Below are 18608 nucleotides of genomic sequence, written 5' to 3' on the forward strand. Positions count from 1 at the left end.
ACATTTTCAATAGAAGTTATTTTTAAAAGAAAAAACTTTAATGCTTAGTACTTTGGGAGGGGGGCTTTTTAATATTTAATAAAACACTATAATTGATGGCAAAGCCTCATATTGAAAGACAAGGCTGGAAGTGGTGAGGGGAACAAAGAAGATGCTGCTGAAGAATGTTACCTTTCTATTCAGAAAGGTAGTATATATGATCTTTTAGCAAGTTCTAAAAATCTTTAGCACAGTGAGATGTCCTCATTTACACTAATTTCCTCATAGGAGTCCTGCATTCCTTCCTCTGCCCCAACTCCCCATCTCAGTTATATGCAACATCCTACAACTACCTGTTTCACAAAAGAAGGGCCTACATCAAGAGATCAACTTTTTGGGTCCCTAGTTAGAGATAGATTGGTATCACTCAGATTCTACCAAGGGCAATCAATAAAATAATCTAGATTAAAGCTAGAGAATTTTTAATTCAATTTCTTATTACTAAGGCTAATGCCAGTCTTATTTCCCAATATAAAACTAACCTCAGAAGGCAGCAAAAGAGCATTTCAAAAAGCTCCAATTAGTGGTCTATTACTTGAATGATTTCTTGGAGCATAAAGACCAAATTGTAGCCTAAGAAGCATGATATTATTTTTAAGTCCAACTGACAAAATATGTTTCTGGTCCCTTCTATTGCTCCTTGTTTGAAAACTAAAGCCCCAAATGTAAAAAATCTGGTAAAAATGAGTGGAGGTCAACAGGGTCATTAATGACTTAGGTGATTAATCTCTATAATCCTAAAGAGACCAAAAATGAGCATCTACCAACGATCTACACAATCAACACTCACCGAGAGATCACTGCTATCGACTCGCTGGGAGAGACAGCATTGAATGAGGGGCACTCTGAGTCTCCTGGTGGGGGGAAGCAGAGTAGTTCTGAATAGGAGAGGCTGCTATACAAACTCACCAAGCCTAGACAGCTCTTCCTTGGACATCCTGGCTCAGCCTTCTTGCGGAGCCACGAGCACCACCCTGCTGCCTTGCACTGCCTTCCTTGAGCTCGACAGCAGCAGGGAGAAAGCAAGACTGGTGGGACAGAAGGACTAGAAAACAAAGTCCTTCAAAAGCCACTACCCACCACCCTTGGACCCCCAAGGTGAATGAGTAATGCAGGTGATAAAGTGGGTCAAGGACCTAGTACACAATTGTTAGCCCTCTTCCTTAGTGGTGGTGACCAATTCCCAGTTGGAGGTGAGAGGGTCCCCTACTCACCCTCCTCCTCTTCATTCTCATCATGGCTGCAGCAGTCTTCCAAACCATCTACCAGCTCTTCTACATCTTCAGCCTCAACCTGGTCTAGCTGGAGGTCAGTAGCTGAACTATAAGAGAATCATGGCCCAAGCCCAGTCAATTCCATAAAAGAGGTCACAGTTAGATTCTCATTCTTTCATCAACTCCCAGTGTTTGTCTCTTCCCCAGTCACCAACCTGCTGTCTCTTGCCTGAATCTCACAATTTATTTCCTTTGCCTTCAGAGCATAGGTCTAGCCATAGTTCCTCAACCTTACATCCCCTATTCTGCAGAGAGGCACTATGTCTTCCATCTTCTTTGAAGTCCTTCAGAGCATATAAGTCAAAAATTCTGCATTCAAAATACCATCAGTGAATGTCTGGTAATTGACTTCAAAGTCCCAAGACCACTCTAGGAACTAAGAACAAGGAAGGCCTTGGTGAAGCAAGTTAGTAACAAGGGGCCAGGAGAAGAAACCAAGTACATGTATGCCCTAACTCTGAAACAGCTGTCATACCAAGAATGATTTACCTGATTTGGTTAGGAATTAAGTAGAAAAGTCACAGGCCCCAACTTGTGTGTTTGAAATTTTAATTTCTCCCTGGTTATAACCTAAGGCAGGAGTCAGCAAACTCTTCCTCTAAAGGACCAGACAGTAAATATTTTCAGTTTTGTGGGTCATTCAGTCTGTCACAACTACTCAACCCTACCGCAGCAACAGTAGTAAAATAATGGTGGAGGCTGTGTTTCAATAAAACTTTACAAAAGCAGACAGTGTACCGGATTTGGCTTGCAAGCTGTAGTTTGCTGACCTCTGCCCTAAAGGGAAAACCGTAATTCTAGGGCAGCTAAAAAATAAAACCAACCTTCAGAGACACAGGGTCAGTGTCAGCAAGTTTTGGTATATACATTGCACTGCTCTAAATGAACCACAAACTTTCTCCAACTTACCCAGTATCCTTAGCAGGTGAGTCCAGCTCCCTGGCTTCTTCAGGCCCCTCCTTCCCAAGATGGATGGAGGAGAGGCCAGTGGCCACATCAGCTAAGCCAAAGGGCTGAGGGGGAGAAGGCAGAGCTGGAGTTTTGTCTTCTCCAGGTGGCAGGGAGTCGATCACAGGTCCACAGGCAGGGCTGTGGCTGAGCCCACTGTTGTGTGAGGCAAGGAGGTGAATGCTGATGCGTTTGGTGCAAAAGACTGTACTGTCCACCTCCAAGGTGTCCGAGGCTCCAGGGAGGATCCTACTGTCTGCCCCAGCAGCATCCTGAGGGAACTGCTGGCCTACCACAGGAGGTTTCCACCGCCTGTGCCTGTTGAGGAGATCCCACTGCATTCTGGGGCTCACAAAACAAGACTGTTCAAATTGGGAGCCTTGCCTCGGCTTCTCAAAGCCTCTTGCAGTCAACTTCCTCACGGCCTCAGTGAATTGAACCTCCTTGGTCAGAGCCTGAGAAACGGAGTCACCATCCAGGCCACAGGGATGTGGCTTTATCTGCATGGCTAAGTTACTCTGGTTGTACTGCGGGGAGGCAACACTGGTGGTGGAAGTGTCTAAGGAGCTAGGGGTAGATAGGGTGCTATGTGCAAGGGCACCACGTAGGACAAGGCCATTGCTCTTGGGTACCTTGTGTTCGATTGGCTGGAATGCACAGTCTCCAGTGCCCCCTGAATGATGCCAGGAGACAAGCTGGATCTTGGGGGAGGATACTGGCTTCAGGCCCTCTGTGGCCTGTGATAAAGGCACTTTAGTGCTGTTTGGCTGCATGGAGTTGTTATTTAGCATGGCCTTGTAGGAGGAGGAAGGGGAGGAGAGCGGAAATGGGATATTCCCTGAGACGGCAGAGGCCAGCCTCTTCCCTGAGGGGTTCTCCCCAGCTGCTCCCAGGGAGAGGTACAGATCTGTAGATGAGGACACCCCGGGCTGGGCCATGGGGGAGACCGTGGGAGTGGCCTGATTGGCAGTGAGTCTGACAGGGAGGCTCTTTTGAGGGAGATAAAAAGGTTTGTTTTTTTCTGATGGGCTTGAACACAAGCAGAGAGACTCCAGCGGCTGGTATGTTTTGTGCCTATAGTTGGGGTGGCAGCACAGCAGGGAACTGCTTAACAGGTCCAGGAGAGGAGGCAGGTAACAGGCGTTGCTGTGGCCTGCAAGGGCAGCTGCGGGCCCAGAGCTACAGGAAGTGCTGGGGCAAAAGAAATATGCTGGCTGGGGGGGGACACGCAAGAGGCGTGGGTCCAACCGTGCTGAAAGGGTCTCTGCTTGCCTCTTCTCCAGCTTCCAGACTGGCTTCACCTGCTGATGAACCTGAGACCAGGCTTGGCCCTCAGAGGTTTTCTTGGGTGGTGGGGCAGGCACTGTGCCCAAGGTGCCACTCTGTTTAAAGCTGTTTCCCTGGCCAATACTGTAGTGCTCTGTTCCTGCTGAGGCCATGAGGGGCCCACATCATGGCCACATGGCCTCATAGCCCGGCTCAGGCAAGGTGTCACACAACTCCAGTAGCAACAGCTGCATCCTTGAAGTCCGTCAGCCTGAAGGGGAAACAATTGGGAATGTTACAGTCCCAGAAGAACAAATACAATGTGGAAGTGGTCCTTGGGTAAGCAAGAGTCCCACTTCAGTATTTCCTGGATGATCAGTCTTGGTCATCATTTGGGGCCCTGAGAGAACACTAGATTTCTAGGTTGTTCCTGCTGCCTTCACACAATCAAACCTGGCTACAGGTTTAGGACTGGTTAAGTCCCAAGGACTGGGACTTTAAGGCTCTGCCATTGAGAGTCTGTTCAAATGTTGCCACTCTCTCACTTAGAGAGCTCTTTCCTCTCTCTAAAAAAGCAAAACAAAACAAAACACATCTTTTTTCTCACGATCTACAACTTTACACGAGTGGCCTCCTTCCCTCCCCTAACACCAGCATGGCTAGGCATAAGGCAAGTCTGGAGGTGGCAGAGAAACCAGCCAAAATCTTCCTACTGATCAAACAATTCTGAAAGGTCAAAGATCACTCAAGAAACAAATTTTACATCCATGTTCCCTGACCAACTCTCAAAAGCCCCTGGTTCTCATAGCTAAGTGTGACAGTTTCAGATATGGGCAGAGGATCCCCTGCTGACCTCTGGGGTTCATTCTGGAGCTGAGACGGTAATTTCATCTCTTCAACAGTCTTGCCAATTGTACAGACTTAAATTCCATCCCATGTGTTGGAGGGAAATAGAAGACACAATATGGAAGTAGATACCAACATTTTTTACTTAAAATGACTTTATTTCCAGCAGCGACAGTGGGTCAGGAGAGTTCAGAGAGTCGAATACGGAGGCCAGAAGAAGAGGGTAGGAGCTTTCTTTAGTCCAAATCCCAGGCTTCAGTTTGGGCTGATCTCAGGGATGGAGAGCCTGTCTCGTATGTTTCCTCATTTAATGTTTCTTCTAAAGCAAAATCTCTGAACAAGACTGTTCTGGGTCCCAAACAGTCTATTCAGCATGGTCACTTACTTTCTAAATCAAATGTGCAAAATATTCTCCCGTTTTCACAACTGCAGGGAAAAGTGGGCCAGCTTTCATGAAAGCATCCAAGGAAGGAGTGGGGGGAACAAGCCCTTCTATAAGTCACTCATCTGGGCTAATTCTGAATGGAATCCTGGCCTCCTCATCAATTGTTTTAGAGTGGCTAGAGGGAAGGAATTAGCAGAGAATTTTCTTTTGTTCAAGTTACATTTAAAACACAAACTTCAACAGGGAGAAGACCTTGTATTTGATGAGGATAATGGCGAAGGAAGACCCATGATTCCAGTTTACAGCTACAGGAACTATTGGGTGCTGTCTGCCAACAAAATGCCCGCAAAAGCCACACAACATCGCCCTCTTTCCCTGCAAAGACTGACCTACGTGGATTCTTTCTCAAGTAGAGTACAAACCCCACAACTCATCACTGCTGATACGCAAAATGACAGTGGGCTAAAAAGAGCATCAATGCTACAACTAGATTTTGATGCCAGGAACCTCAAATTAAGGTGACAGAAAAAGGACCTCCACCAAATCCAAATTCTGGAAATACTGTGCAGGGAATGATGTGCACTTGTAAAGAATCACATGCAACGGAAAGTCAGATCCTGCCAGTGGCTTTACAAGACATACGTGAGTGTATCCATTGCGTACACTCAACAGATTCAGTCCCAGCTCACGTAGCCTCCTTTCGGGGATCCACATCTTGCCCCACCAATTTAACAAAACGGACATACCCAGTGACGGGAGGAAAGGACTAAGGAAATGAAATTTCAGGCAGGTACACCCTGAAAAATACCCCACTTGTGGTTCCTCATGTGCATCTGTTATCTCACACCTTCATATCCTTACAAGTGCTGCTCCTTGGAGCGCTTTCCTTCTCTTTCACCAGACTTAAGTGACCAGCTCAAATATCACCTTCTCCAGGTAGCCTTCCTGCACTCCCTGGTTCTAACAGAATGTCTCATCTCTGTGCATGCCACCATCATTGTTTCTATTGCACTGAGCTTTATTATGGGCTACTCATCAAATTAGGGGACATCCTCCAGCTGATGCTGATGTCCCCAGTACAGTGTCTGGAACACAGTAAGTGCTCAATATTCTGTTAAATGAATAAACTGAAAAAGTACAGTAAATATAGGGAAAACACAATAGCACTCCTGAATGCTAATTTGAGCACCTAACAAATGCCAGGTACCATGCTAGGCATTTTGCCTGTATAATCTTATTTAATCCTCATAAAAACCTCACATTCAATTTACTGATGACGAATCTGAGATTCAGAAAAGCTAAGTAACCCTTCTATAATTAAACAACCAAAAATGAGTGGTGCCTAGATTAAAACTGGAGTTTGTCTGACTCTGTACTGCCTCTTAAATAGGAATGAAACACATACTTAGTCACTATCCCCTCAATTATCCATAAGCTTCTGGTATAAGACAAAAGTCAGGTTGGAAACACTGTTCCACTGTTTGTACTGAGCCCCTCTGTGGGTGAAGTGTCCCAGAGCATGCCACTGCAGGCTATCAGCACCACAGCCAATCCCACCACTTTCCCGGGTGGCCATGGGTGTCACTGCACACCACCTCCGGGGCTGGGTAAAGAGAACCTTTCCTTCCGCACATACTGCTCAGTGTCTGCCCCACTGCATTACAAGGTATGACTCCTCTGTGCCAGGGATGTTGAACACAAATGCCCAGGCATCTAGCTGGCTTGACTCCTAATGCAAATGAGGAAGAGGAAGGCAAAGCTGTGGGTGGCCTGTTTCCAGGCCAAATGTTATGTGGGACAGTTGGGCAAGTGCTAGAGGAAAGTGGATTCTCTTCTCACAGGATTCCAGGTCTCACGTGTCTCTGCAATGGCCATTTCCTGCTTCTTGTTTCCTCTCAGAGTCCCTATGATGTGTATAATGGTAACCTGGAAGAAGGCTACCTGTCTTCCCAGAAAAGCCTATCTGGACACGGGCCAAGCAGGTGAGGTGTTTCTGTAAATCTTTTTCTGGAAAATAGCTCCACAGCTCGTAAGAGATATCCAGGGTTGGCTGAGACGGCAGTGCCTGGAACTGCCAAGTAAACAGAGATTCTGTAGAAGAGCTTCAAGAACATGAAATAAACAGTATCACATATAAATGCTCCAATGTGGTGTCACTGTTTTGGGTTCAGAAGGAGTGTCTGGTGTAGACAAGGGAATGATGGTTGCTAAAAGCAACCTTCTTCTGTCCTGGCTGGGTGGCTCAGTTGGTTGGAGGACAGTCCCACACACCAAAAGGTTGCCGGTTTGAGCATCAGTCGGCGCGCATGTAGGAGGCAACTGATAGATGTTTCTCTCTCCCCCTTCCCCTCTCTTTCAAATCAATTAAAACAAACAAACAACAACAAAAGCATATCCTTGGGTGAAGATTAAAAAAAGCAACTTTCTTCTTTCTCCTTACAGAGATTCCTGATGAAATAAAAACTCCATGTGCTGGGGAAGCAGAGACCTAGCTAACATCCCAGGCCCCCTGACTGCTGCCACAGGCCACCTTTTCCTATATGCTGCCCTCGACAGCATTGCCCTTCAGGTCCCAGGAAATGATCCCATCACCAGTGCAGAGTGACAAACTTCAAAAAGCTTTAGAGGGCCCAAAATATAAAAAGCAGAGGAAGTGAGAAATTAGTTTTAAAATCTAACACAAAGACAGTGGTTTCTGCCATAAAATCAAAGTCCAGACAGGTAAATAATGTCTGGTACCCAGGTTCCACAGACAGCATACACCCAGAAGGCAGTTTTCTGCAAGGTCATAAAAAGCTTACACCTTTTTTGCTCCTACACATCACTGTTCTCTGTAGTGTACTCGGGGCTCCTGACACAACGGCTATGAGACGCTTCCCTCAAATTTCTAAGTGCACTGTGAGGATACAGACTTGCTGTGTCTGTGTGTAAGCCTTTAGAATCCAACAGACAGGTTGCCCATCTCCCAGGAGATATTTTAGGAAATATCAAAGGAAAGATAAGAAGAAGAAAAGGTATTTATATATGTAGAAAGCCTCACACAGGCCACTAATGAAAGCCTTATTTCAAAAACACCCAAATTAAGCAAATCTAAACTTATACATTTTTTAGCCATATATCCACTATTTAAAGATAAGCAAAGGCATCAATACTTACTCTAAGTCCAAAGGACCCACCATCAGTTGACCCTCCAATCAAGAGCTTACAAGGAACTTACTTTAGGAGCAAATAAACTGACCTCATCTGTAAAATAATATTTTGAATAATCTAACATTTTAAAGAGCTACTAAGCTTATACCTTTCTTGCTCCTACACATCCCTGGGGAACAGGAAGGCTTAAAGGGCAAACTGGATACAAGAGTTCAAGTTTAGAAGAAACAGGCCCATTCCTGGCTAAGTTCCTTAGTCTAAGTCCAAACAGGAAAATGTCCCACTGAAAAGAAAGGTTGGAGCAGCTAAGGAAACAGTTCTTGGGAAGAAAAGTCCCCCTGAAATGGCTCTCAGGACTTTTTTTTAATGGAAAAGCAAAGGTCTGGAAGAACAGACACTAAACTATTAGGGTTATCTTGGGGAGAGGTGGGATAAAGGGTTGGGCAGTGGAGGGGAGTGGGCCACTTTTCCAATTTACTTCATAGGCATCTGTATTGTCTGATCTTTCAAAAACAAACAACAAACAAACAACCACATATTACTTGTGTGAAGTTTTCCAAGAGTCTCCAGGGTATTACCACCACTCACAACCATACTGCATCAGCAGCTACCACCCCTTGGTGATTCACATTAAGCAGAGCTCTGATGAAAAGCAAATCCATTCAATGCTGAAACAACACAGCTGGAATGTTTAGGAAAAAGACAAGAAAGGAAGAACCATAACCCCCACTGGGTAGTGGTGAGATCAAATTAGAAAATTCACATAAAGCACAGTACGTGGTCCACGCTAAACATTCAAGGGCTGGTGGTTATCACACTCATTACTACTAGCACCAAGTGATCTCACCTTCTTGGAAAACACATGGTGCAGGCAATAATTATTCCACAACAGAATTTCAGTATATAGTACAAGTAATACTCTATGTTTTTTCTATTATGTATTTTTATTGGTTTTAGAGAGAGGAAGGGAGAGGGAGAGAGAGAAACATTGATCGGCTGCCTCCAGCACGCACTCTGAAAGAGGACTGAACCGGCAACCTGGGTGTGTGCCCTGATTGGGAATCAAACCAGCAACCTCTCGGTGCATAGGTGGGACAATGCTCAATCAACTACGCACACTGGCCAGAACCAAGTAATACTCTTTTTTGTGAAAAGACACAACTGTCTTATTATTTGGGAACTTTTGTAATATTTGCTATATTACCAGTAACTAGATTTTTCAGCTGCAAGTGTAACTTGGCACTAAAAAGCAACTGAAAAGTAGGAAATAGGATAATTAGATTGTCTCTAAATATCTCTCCACCAGATATTTGTTAATTACCAAGGGAAAAACCATAACTTCACAGTAGAGAAACCTGGCAGACACCACCTTAATCAACTGGTCAAAATTACCATCATCAGAAATAGCACAAATTGACATTAAATGCCTCACGATATGATGCACTGAGGACAGACACATCATCACTTCTCTGATTTCCTGCCAAAAATGTGCATCTTGAAGGCATGAGAAAGTATCAGACAAGGCCAAATTGAAGGTCAGCATACAGAATAACTGGTCTGCACTCTTCAAATGTGTCAAGCTCATTAAACACAAAGAAAGGCTGAGGAACTATTCAGATTAAAGAACATGACAATCGCCCTGGCCAGTGTGGGAGTGTTGACCTGTGAACCAAAGAGCCGCAGGTCTGATTCCTGGTGAGGGCACATACCCAGGTTTGACGCCTGGTCCCAGGTGCGTGCAGAGGGCAACCAATTGATGCTTCTTTCTCACACTGAGGTTTCCTCTCCCTCTCTCTCAAATCAATAAAAACATATCCTTGGGTGAAGATTAAAACAAAACAAAAACACAACTGAATACAACATGTGGTCCTGAAACAGGTGAAGGACAAAGCAGCTGATACTATTTGAGTAAGGGAGGTAAGATAACAGCTTAAGGTATTATATCAGTGTTAATCTCCTGATTTTGATCATTAAACTGTGGCGATGTAAGAGAATACCCTTGTTTTAGGAAATATTCAGATGTAAAGTTACATTATGTCTGCAAATTACTCTCAAACATTTTAAAAAACAGTTCACAGAATGAACAATACAGCGAGTGTGGTAAAATATTAATATTTGATAACTCTGGGTAAATGTAAATAGGAATTCTTTGTACTATTTACAACTTTTTTGCAAGTCTGAAATCATTTCAAAATAAAAGTTAAAAAAGAAAAAGTCATTACTCCTTAAAGGGAAGCTTGGTTTCCTCAGACTAGGAGGCAAGCAGCACACAATCAACTTCAACTTTTCTTTGAAATTAGACTGGCAAGAATGGATTTTACCAGTGAATGATTCCAGCCAATGTAATAAAACTCACTCCTTGCCCATTACCTGAAGCAGGCTTGACGGGGGATCCACCTGTCATCCCTAAGGTATAAGAGCTGAGGTCACATGCCTGATGAAGAGCCTCACCAGAACACAAGTCTTCTCAATGTAACCACTGGAGGTGGCCACCTTAATACGAACTGGCCACCCAGCACACTCCACTCTAACTGGCCAGTGACTTTGCAAACTGCTTACGGGGAGTTTAAGGAAGGTACACACCCTACCTGGCAGATGAAATTTTAATAGCACCTTCTCTGGGGCCCATCAACACACAATGTCAGGGGTGGAGGGGGTCTCCAATTTTTAGGAGAGAAATGCTGTTTAAACCTGAGTCTATGGGAAAACCTCACTACCTAACAAAACACAAATCCTGTCTTGCCTGAACTGAGAAAGCAGCTGCTGTCAGCACCAACCTAAGAAACAGGAATCTAGAAGCTGAGATAAGGACTTTAGGGCTAAAGTCAAGAAAACAAGGGAACAGTGTGGGAAGCTCAAAGTTCTCTACGACCGCTAGAGGAAGGAACATGTTATCTTTTAATCTCCTTGAAATTAGATGGGAACGTCAGATTTTAGTACAAAGTCATGCTAAGGGAAGTGGGAGGACTAATAAAACAGGAATGATCAATCAGATTCTTCACGTAACCTTTAAGAGTCAGAGACAGGAAATAAGCTGTAATTGTACAAAGAAGACTTCAATAAAAAAAAAAGTTCCAGGCCGAAGGGCCTAAGTCCCTGGGACAGGTGTTTATGCAACAGAGAAACTCCCAACATGCCCTGTGGTGATGACTTCACCCTGATCTCAGCAGATCTTCACTTCCACTCACTCAACCCATCAACAAGTCCTTCCACCTTCAAATATATGTCCTTGAGTCCATCCACTCTTCTCCACTTCCAGTTATTACCTTTGTCCAAATTACCATCGTCTCTCATCTGCTGGTTCCCTGCTTCTACTCTTACATCTTCTTCTAATCTATTCTCCAGACGGTGGCCGTGGTGTTCTTGTTAAAAGGTAGCTTATCAAATGAGCAAAATAAACTGACAAAACAAATCCAGAGACATGCAACAGTCTGATGATTCTCAGAGGGAAGGGATGGGGACAGGGGGGAGATTAACCAAAGAACTTATGTGCATATTATGTATAACCCTTGGACACAGACAATCTGTGGCGAAGGCCTGGAGATGGGGTGCGAGTGGAGAGGAGGGGGTTAATGGAGGAGGGGGGAAAGGGGACATCTGTAATACTTTCAACAACAAAGATAATTTTTTTAAGAAAAAAAGGTAGCTTAAAGCCATTGGATGGCTCCAAGGCCTACGTATGTGATCTGACTCCTAATGCTCCCTGACCTTCCTTATCAGCCACTTTTTCCCCTCACCAGGCGTGTTCCCAGGGTCTTTGTTGCTCCCTCTAAAACACTCAGATGGCTGAACGGCCAGCTCAGTTAGTATTCAGCTAATACCACCACGTCAAGGAGCCTGTCTATCCTAATACTACAACACCCCCACTCATTCCTCACCACATTACCTTATTCCAGTCTGTTTTATTGTTCCACTGTCTAAAATCACTATATATTAATACTGCCTTATAACTAGAGAAACAATGGAAAGATAAACAGAAACTGATTTGTTTAAAACAGGTTACCAATGGGGTATGAGATTCAATTATTTAAACATTCCTTTGCTATCTTCTCTTCCAGAATGAAGGCCCTGTGAGAACTGGGACCTTGTTCACACAGCATATGCCCAGCCCTGGAAATGTAATCAGGGTTCATTAAATATCTGCTGCATAAACAACTGTGTCTACAACAGGTATGACCAGCAAAGCCACAAGATGGAACTACAGATTAAACAGTGAGGTGCTCCTCTCCTACCACCATCTCGATGCTACTTTACTCTGTGCATAAATTCTGCTATGGCCACACCCAAGTCCTTCAACAATATCTTTCCCTCCTTCTGAGGGCCCCTCCAAAATTTTCCACAGCACCTTTTATCTTCTCCCACATCAAACCAATCTGCTCCCACAATTTTGACCATTATCTGTAAGAGAACAGTCACTTTTCAGACCTGACCTCTCCTAGGCTTCATGTCATCACCAGCTGTCTGCTCCACCTTCTCCAAGTCCATGTCCAACCACTTCAATCCAGCTTGTCAAACTAGCTCTGTACCCTAGACCATCCAATTTCTTTCAGGGGAACCTTCTTTCTCTCGGTCACCTAGGAGGAAAACTTAGGTCACTTCAGATTTCTTCCTCTGCCTTATTCTCCATATCCAAACCAGACACAAAACTTAGGAGATTCTTTTTCATAGCATGCTTCCTCTTTAATTTCCACCACCACACCAGACCTGGACGATTGCAACAGCCTGCAGACTGAACTGAAATCTGTATCTCCAGGGTCTGCCCTTTTAATTCCATTAAAAGGGGAACCTGTATCTCTAGGGTCTTAACATTCAACTCCTGGAAAAAACCTTTCAAACCTGTCTGCAGCCTTTACTGAGCCTCTTCCTTCTGAACCTTTATATTTTACTCACCTTTTTTTTTTAATATATCTACAGGCCCAGCTTGTATTTATTCCTCTAATTTGACACTTTGCAAAGGCTCTTTTACCACTGTTCTCTTTTCATATGGCTATGCCTCATAAGCACCATGAAGGTTTTTATTGGGAAGCCCTGTGTCTCTCTAACAAATGCAGAACTAACCTGCTAGAAGGGACGATCACTGCCCTAGTTGGCTTCCTCCTTGGCAATGCTGCCCAACTCTCCTCTCACAGGAACTTCATGGGGGGGGCGGGTTTGGGCCCTCTAGAACACAGTTTAAAAAACAATTAGCTTGGGAGTGATGACATGTTCTATGTCAGTTATACCTCCACAAAGCTGTTCAAAACAACTGATTAAAGGGACAAGAAAGGGCAAAGAACTGCAGAGCATTCTAAAGATAAACAAAATGGCCTCAAACATCCCTTTCTTTTTGTTTGCATGGCTGGCTCGGCCCAATCCCTAACCTCTCACCCTTCACCCGGTGCAGTGTCACAGTAGAATCCTGACACACTTCCTTGGCTCCAGCCTCTCCCCCTCTAACACATCCAGTCTCAGGAATCTCATGTCCTGCTTTGTCTTTAAACAGCATTCGGAAACTGCCCATCTCTTTCTGCCTTCCACTCTTTGTGGGATGATTCTGCCTCAAGTTTCCTCTTTAAGTAAGCGAATGATGAGCACCCTAGGCTTGAAAATCTATGGCTGCTGTCTCAAATCACCAGGTCTCCAGGGACCAGGCCAGACCAACGTGGACAAGGTATCTATTTCTACAGAAAGCAATTATTCATCACCCACTGATTAAATCACTCTCCTCTATTACAGGAGTGTGTGTGACTCTGGGGATCTGCAGTTTCCTTTTCCTCCCCCATCTAGGAGCTTCCCTTGGTCAATAGGGGAACTCAGGACATCAGAAATGGTTCAGTCTACAATTTGAAAGATCTCTGATGAGATCACTTTAATTACTCAGTAGTTTTGCTAGAAGATAGAATTGACTTACACGGAGCCAGATAAAATGGGGAGGAGTGCAGTAACCAGACTCATTTTCTCTTATTAGATATATCCTAAGCTATGTCTCCCTAAAGAAAGTTGGAGGAACAATGAACTTTTTTTTCCAGCAATGAACTTCTTAAAGTCCTGCTGAGAAAGGAAGGTCACTACCCTAGCCCTAATGAGAAGGGAGGGTCAGTACCACAAGTTGAAACAGGTAGCTCTGCAGTTCAGTACTGGAGTTGGCAAAACTGAGGGAAAGGCCTTGGCTGTCGCCCCAATACACCAAGATTGCAGATTCGACTGCTGGTCAGGGCACATACAAGAATCAACCAATGGCCCAGCCGGTGTGGCTCAGTGGTTGAGCATCGACCAAGGAACCAGGAGGTCAAGGTTCAATTCCCAGTCAGGGCACATACAGAGTTGCGGGCTTTATCCCCAGTAAGGGTCGTGCAGGAGGCAGCGATCAATGACCCTCATCACTGATGTTTCTCTCTCCCTCTCCCTTTCTCTCTCTGAAATCAATAAAAACATATTAAAAAAAAAAAAAAAAGAATCAACCAATGAATACATGAATGGATGAACAATAAATCAATGTTTTCCCACCCCCTTCAGTCTCCTCCCCACCCCAAACAAACAAAACAACAACCAGAAAACTGAAGGGAAAAATACAGCTCACAGCAGCTAGAGTTGAAGGAGGCAAATCTATAAATTACTGAAAAGTAAAAAACAGTTTAAGGCTGAATTTAACTAGAAGACTAGCTCTCCTGAGCTTTGACCTTTATCAGCTTCAGAAAGGACCCTCTTTCCTCCTCCTGAGGTGAGTTCTAGAGCAGTGGTCCTCAAAGTATGGTCCACAGAACCTGAGGGAACCCCAAGACCCTCTCAGGGGTTCTGCTAGGTAGAACTATTTCCTAACAAAACTTAGATGTGGTTTGTCTTTTTTACTGTGCTGGTCTTTTTCCACTGATGGTACAAAAGCAATGGTGGGTCAAACTGCTGGAGCCTAGGCAGGAATCGAGACAGTGGCACCAAGTTAGGCCCTTTGCCACCACACACTTTTTCACCACACAGTGAATGAACAACTGCCAGCTAAGACTGTCCTTGATGACACAGTAAAAAGTATGTCTCAATCCTCAAATATGTCTTTTTAATATTCTGTGTGAATATTAATGAGAAGTGCACATAAAACACTTATGTGGCTGACAGAAGATGATGGCTGTCGCAGTAAACATCATCTGACTGCAAAAATCTCCTGCGCAACACCATATTTACTTGAAAGAATGACACATAAGTGATGGGTTAGTCAGACTTTGACACTTGGCAGATATTTCCTAGGGGTGGGAAAAAAAAACAACACAAAGCCTGCCACTTCAAGGGAAACAACTGACAGTATCTGTTGCCAATAATACAATTTAAGCTTCCAAGAGAAAATTAGAATTTTGGCAAACTTGTATCTGCCACCATGAGCCTGACAGCTTCCCAATACTTAACCATTTTTCTAATGAGTGTGGTGACAATATGAATATGATTTTTAAATACTGTATAATAAAATGTGACAACATCTGGAAGATCTGCATATCTCAGTAATCAGTATTTTCCAAATACCTATTAGACATTGTTACAGAATCATGCCCATTTTTTTGATGGGTAAAAAAATCCCATCAAAGTGAGAATTAGATTTTATTGTAACAAAGTCTGAAGAGTTCACTGATATAATTTCACATTCCACATTGCAACTAACCTTCACAAACCACCCTTTGTTAACTTTTGTATAGTGCCAAAGAAAAACCACAATTATCTGAAAAGGCTTTAGAAATACTCCTCCTTTTTCCAACTAAATATCTGTGTGAGGATGGATTTTCTTCATAATTCAATCAAAACAAAACATCCCAACCAACTGAATGCAGAAACAGATATGAAAATCCAGCTGTCTTCTATTAAACTAGACATAAAAGAGATGCAAAAACACTTCTCACTAATGTTTTGAAACAGTAACATAAAAAATGCTACTCGGCCTTGTTGGTTGGAGTGCTGTCCCCTACACCAAAAGGTTACGGGTTCAATCCCTGGTCAAGGTGCATATAGGAGGCAACCGGTCGATCGATGCTTCTCAATCTCTCTCCCTTCCTCTCTCTAAAATCAATAAAACATATTCTCTGGTGTGGATTAGGAAAAAAATGCTACTTATGTTAATTTGTAATGTATTTATTTCTAAATGAGTTAATAAATAGTTCTATTTCTAATAAGGTAAATATCAAGATATATATAGATATATATATGTCCCACACTAAAAATATATATTTAAGACCTCAAAGAGCTTTTGAAGTGCATAAAGGAGTCCTGAGACTAAAACTCTGGTCAAGAATACCACCGCCCGTCCAGGATGTCCATGAGGGTGCCTAAAGACAAGGTCCTTTGTATATCAGGGCCTAAGAGAAATTAGTACTCTCAGTATTTGTTCCAAAATGCGAAGTCTGCCTTCCCAGTTCTGCCAGAAGAGAGGGTGAGAAGTTCAGGACATTAGAGAAAATTTTTCTCTATATTTCACTGACAAAGCATCTGATCCCATGCTAAAATCCAGGGAGACTATGATCAGACAATTCCAAGGTCATAAAGGAATCTAGTAGGGAAGCTATACTCAACTCCACATCATGAGTATCAGATAGATCCTAAAGTTAAGGGTTCATCTAGAGACAGTTTTCAGCAAGTGACTTCATTTACATATTCATTTTTATATTTGGTTATACTTCTGCTTCCTTCTTCCATCCCTTTTCCTCTGTCCATTCTTTCAATGTTGGTGTTCCTCCAAGCTCAGTCTTCTCACTTTGCCTGGCATATAGTATGTACTCAATAAATGGTAGCTGCAATTATTATCACAAACTTTCCCACAGCAACCTGTTCCGTTCCATGACTTCAACCACCTCCTACATTCTTAACTTTCTTTCATCACCCATACAGACCTCTGTCAAGAGCTCCAAACCTACAGAATGACCTCCTGGCCCTTTCTTTCTTTTTTTTCTTTTTAAAAAATATATCTTTATTGATTTCAGAGAGAGGAAAGGAGAGGGAGAGAGAGAGATAGAAACACCAATGATGAGAGAGTCATTGATCGAGCCCACAACCCAGGCATGTGCCCTGACCAGGAATCGAACCCCGATCGCCTGGATCCCAGGTCGACCGGGCCCTCCTGGGCCTTTCTAACTGGATGTGCTGTAGGAGTCTCAACTCAGCATGTCCAAAGTGTAACTCCTTTATTTTTCTCCTCAAAACTAAGTTAGTTAAATAAGATAGTTAAAACTTATTTTATCAAATCAACTCATGAAATGTTTATTCCAATTACAGTTCATCCTTAGCTTAGTTCTTTTTATAAAAAGTGTAGTATTTTCCACCTCCTCTTAACAAAAGAAAAAACCTGTTTAAACTTGTGATGAAATAATTTTAAATTCAACTTTAAGATGTGTAAGGAATATATGTTTGTTTTTAATTCTTTGGGGGATACATGAATAAAACCATTTGAAGAGTATGTTGCAGGAAAACCACAGGTAATTAGCAGATTACCACAGTGTCAGTGTATGGGTTGAATATGAAGGATTTTAGCCTGGAGGCAGGGAGCCAATGAGAAAACTGGAGACCAGGCTAGAGATGAAGAGGGATTTACGGTGGTTGCAATAGGAATGGAAAGGATTTAGAGAGAAGTGAAACATGGTAGAGTGACAAAACCTGGTGGCAGAGTAGATATAGGGAGAATGAGACAAGGAGCAGTCTGGGATGATCCTAAGTTTCTGATTTTAGTGATCAGGTGGGTGTTGATGAAGAAGAAACTATTAGGAGGAGGGGCAGCTTGTTGACTGGCTTAAATCAACAGGTGCAGAAGTTGAGGAAGATGTCACCTGGAGTATCTGAGGGACGACTCCATAAAGAAGGGAGGATTGGAACATTTCCTAGATCCAGAATAGGATCGTGAAGATCAGGGAATGGGGATCATGATGTTCCAAATGCGTCTGGGTTAAGTATCTTTCCTGTGTTCTATGGAGCGCACACCACACAGCATGGCAAACGCTTGCTTGATTCAACTCTCCCTAGACCACGAGCTCCGTGACCACACCTGTCTTGTGGACCACTGTATCCTCCCAGCGCTTTCCATGGTGCCCTGGCTCATTAAATATTTGTTGATTTTTGTTATAAACTGTTGAATGATTAAATGAAGGCATGGATGGATGGGTAGACAAATGAGTTAAATTCCACAGGATCTCAGATGATGTTTGAATCTCTACAGTTTCGGAAAGCATTTTCCTATAGATACTGGAGGTGGGGAAATAAAACAGTGGGTACCCATGTTAAATTCAGCCCTGAAGCCCGAGAGGAGCTCGGGCGCGCACCCAAGGGAGAATTTAAACGGCAGAGCGGCGGGAAAGAGAAGGCAGGGAGGCCCAGGGTAAGGGCGCGCTGCAGGGTCCGGGGCCAGAGGCGGGCCGACCAGCTCACGAGCCGGGCGCAGGGGGAGCTGGGTCCCGACGAGGCGCCGAGGGCTGGCCGGTGGAAGGCCCAGGCCCCCTGGCCTCCCAGGGATGGGGAGGTGGGGGGCCGGGGCGGGGCTGGGGCGGAAGCGGCCGGAGGGCTGGGGACCAGCGAGAAAGGACCCGGGCCGAGGGCGGGGCGGGAGGGGCGGGCGGCGGAGGGTCGCCCCGGCCCCGCAGCCACACTCACCGAGGGGACCCAGCTTCGCCCGGGCTCGGCGCCGGCTCCGCTGGGCTTCTTCCCGTGGCCTGCCGGGCAAGCAGGCGGGCTCGGCGCCCCTAGCAACCACGCACCTCCGC

The 18608-nt window shown here is 44.2% G+C and overlaps 1 protein-coding gene across 2 annotated transcripts in view; it reads right to left on the minus strand.

The window, feature by feature from the left end:
- The window catches only part of TTLL4 (tubulin tyrosine ligase like 4), a 31451-nt gene extending 12843 nt beyond the window's left edge, over window positions 1-18608 (minus strand). Inside the window, exons 1-4 of one of the 2 annotated variants that reach the window (XM_087819586.1) lie at window positions 18499-18608; window positions 2223-3798; window positions 1254-1360; window positions 830-893 (exon numbers count right to left, since the gene is read on the minus strand). In XM_087819586.1, coding sequence (XP_087675712.1) covers window positions 830-893; window positions 1254-1360; window positions 2223-3700 — 1649 coding nt within the window. In that variant the 5' untranslated portion in view covers window positions 3701-3798; window positions 18499-18608. The remainder of the gene's footprint in view (window positions 1-829; window positions 894-1253; window positions 1361-2222; window positions 3799-18498) is intronic. The other variant, XM_087819585.1, reaches the window with a different exon arrangement.

The sequence above is a fragment of the Miniopterus natalensis genome, chromosome 8, assembly GCF_054644295.1.
Source record: "Miniopterus natalensis isolate mMinNat1 chromosome 8, mMinNat1.hap1, whole genome shotgun sequence".
NCBI lineage: Eukaryota > Metazoa > Chordata > Mammalia > Chiroptera > Miniopteridae > Miniopterus > Miniopterus natalensis.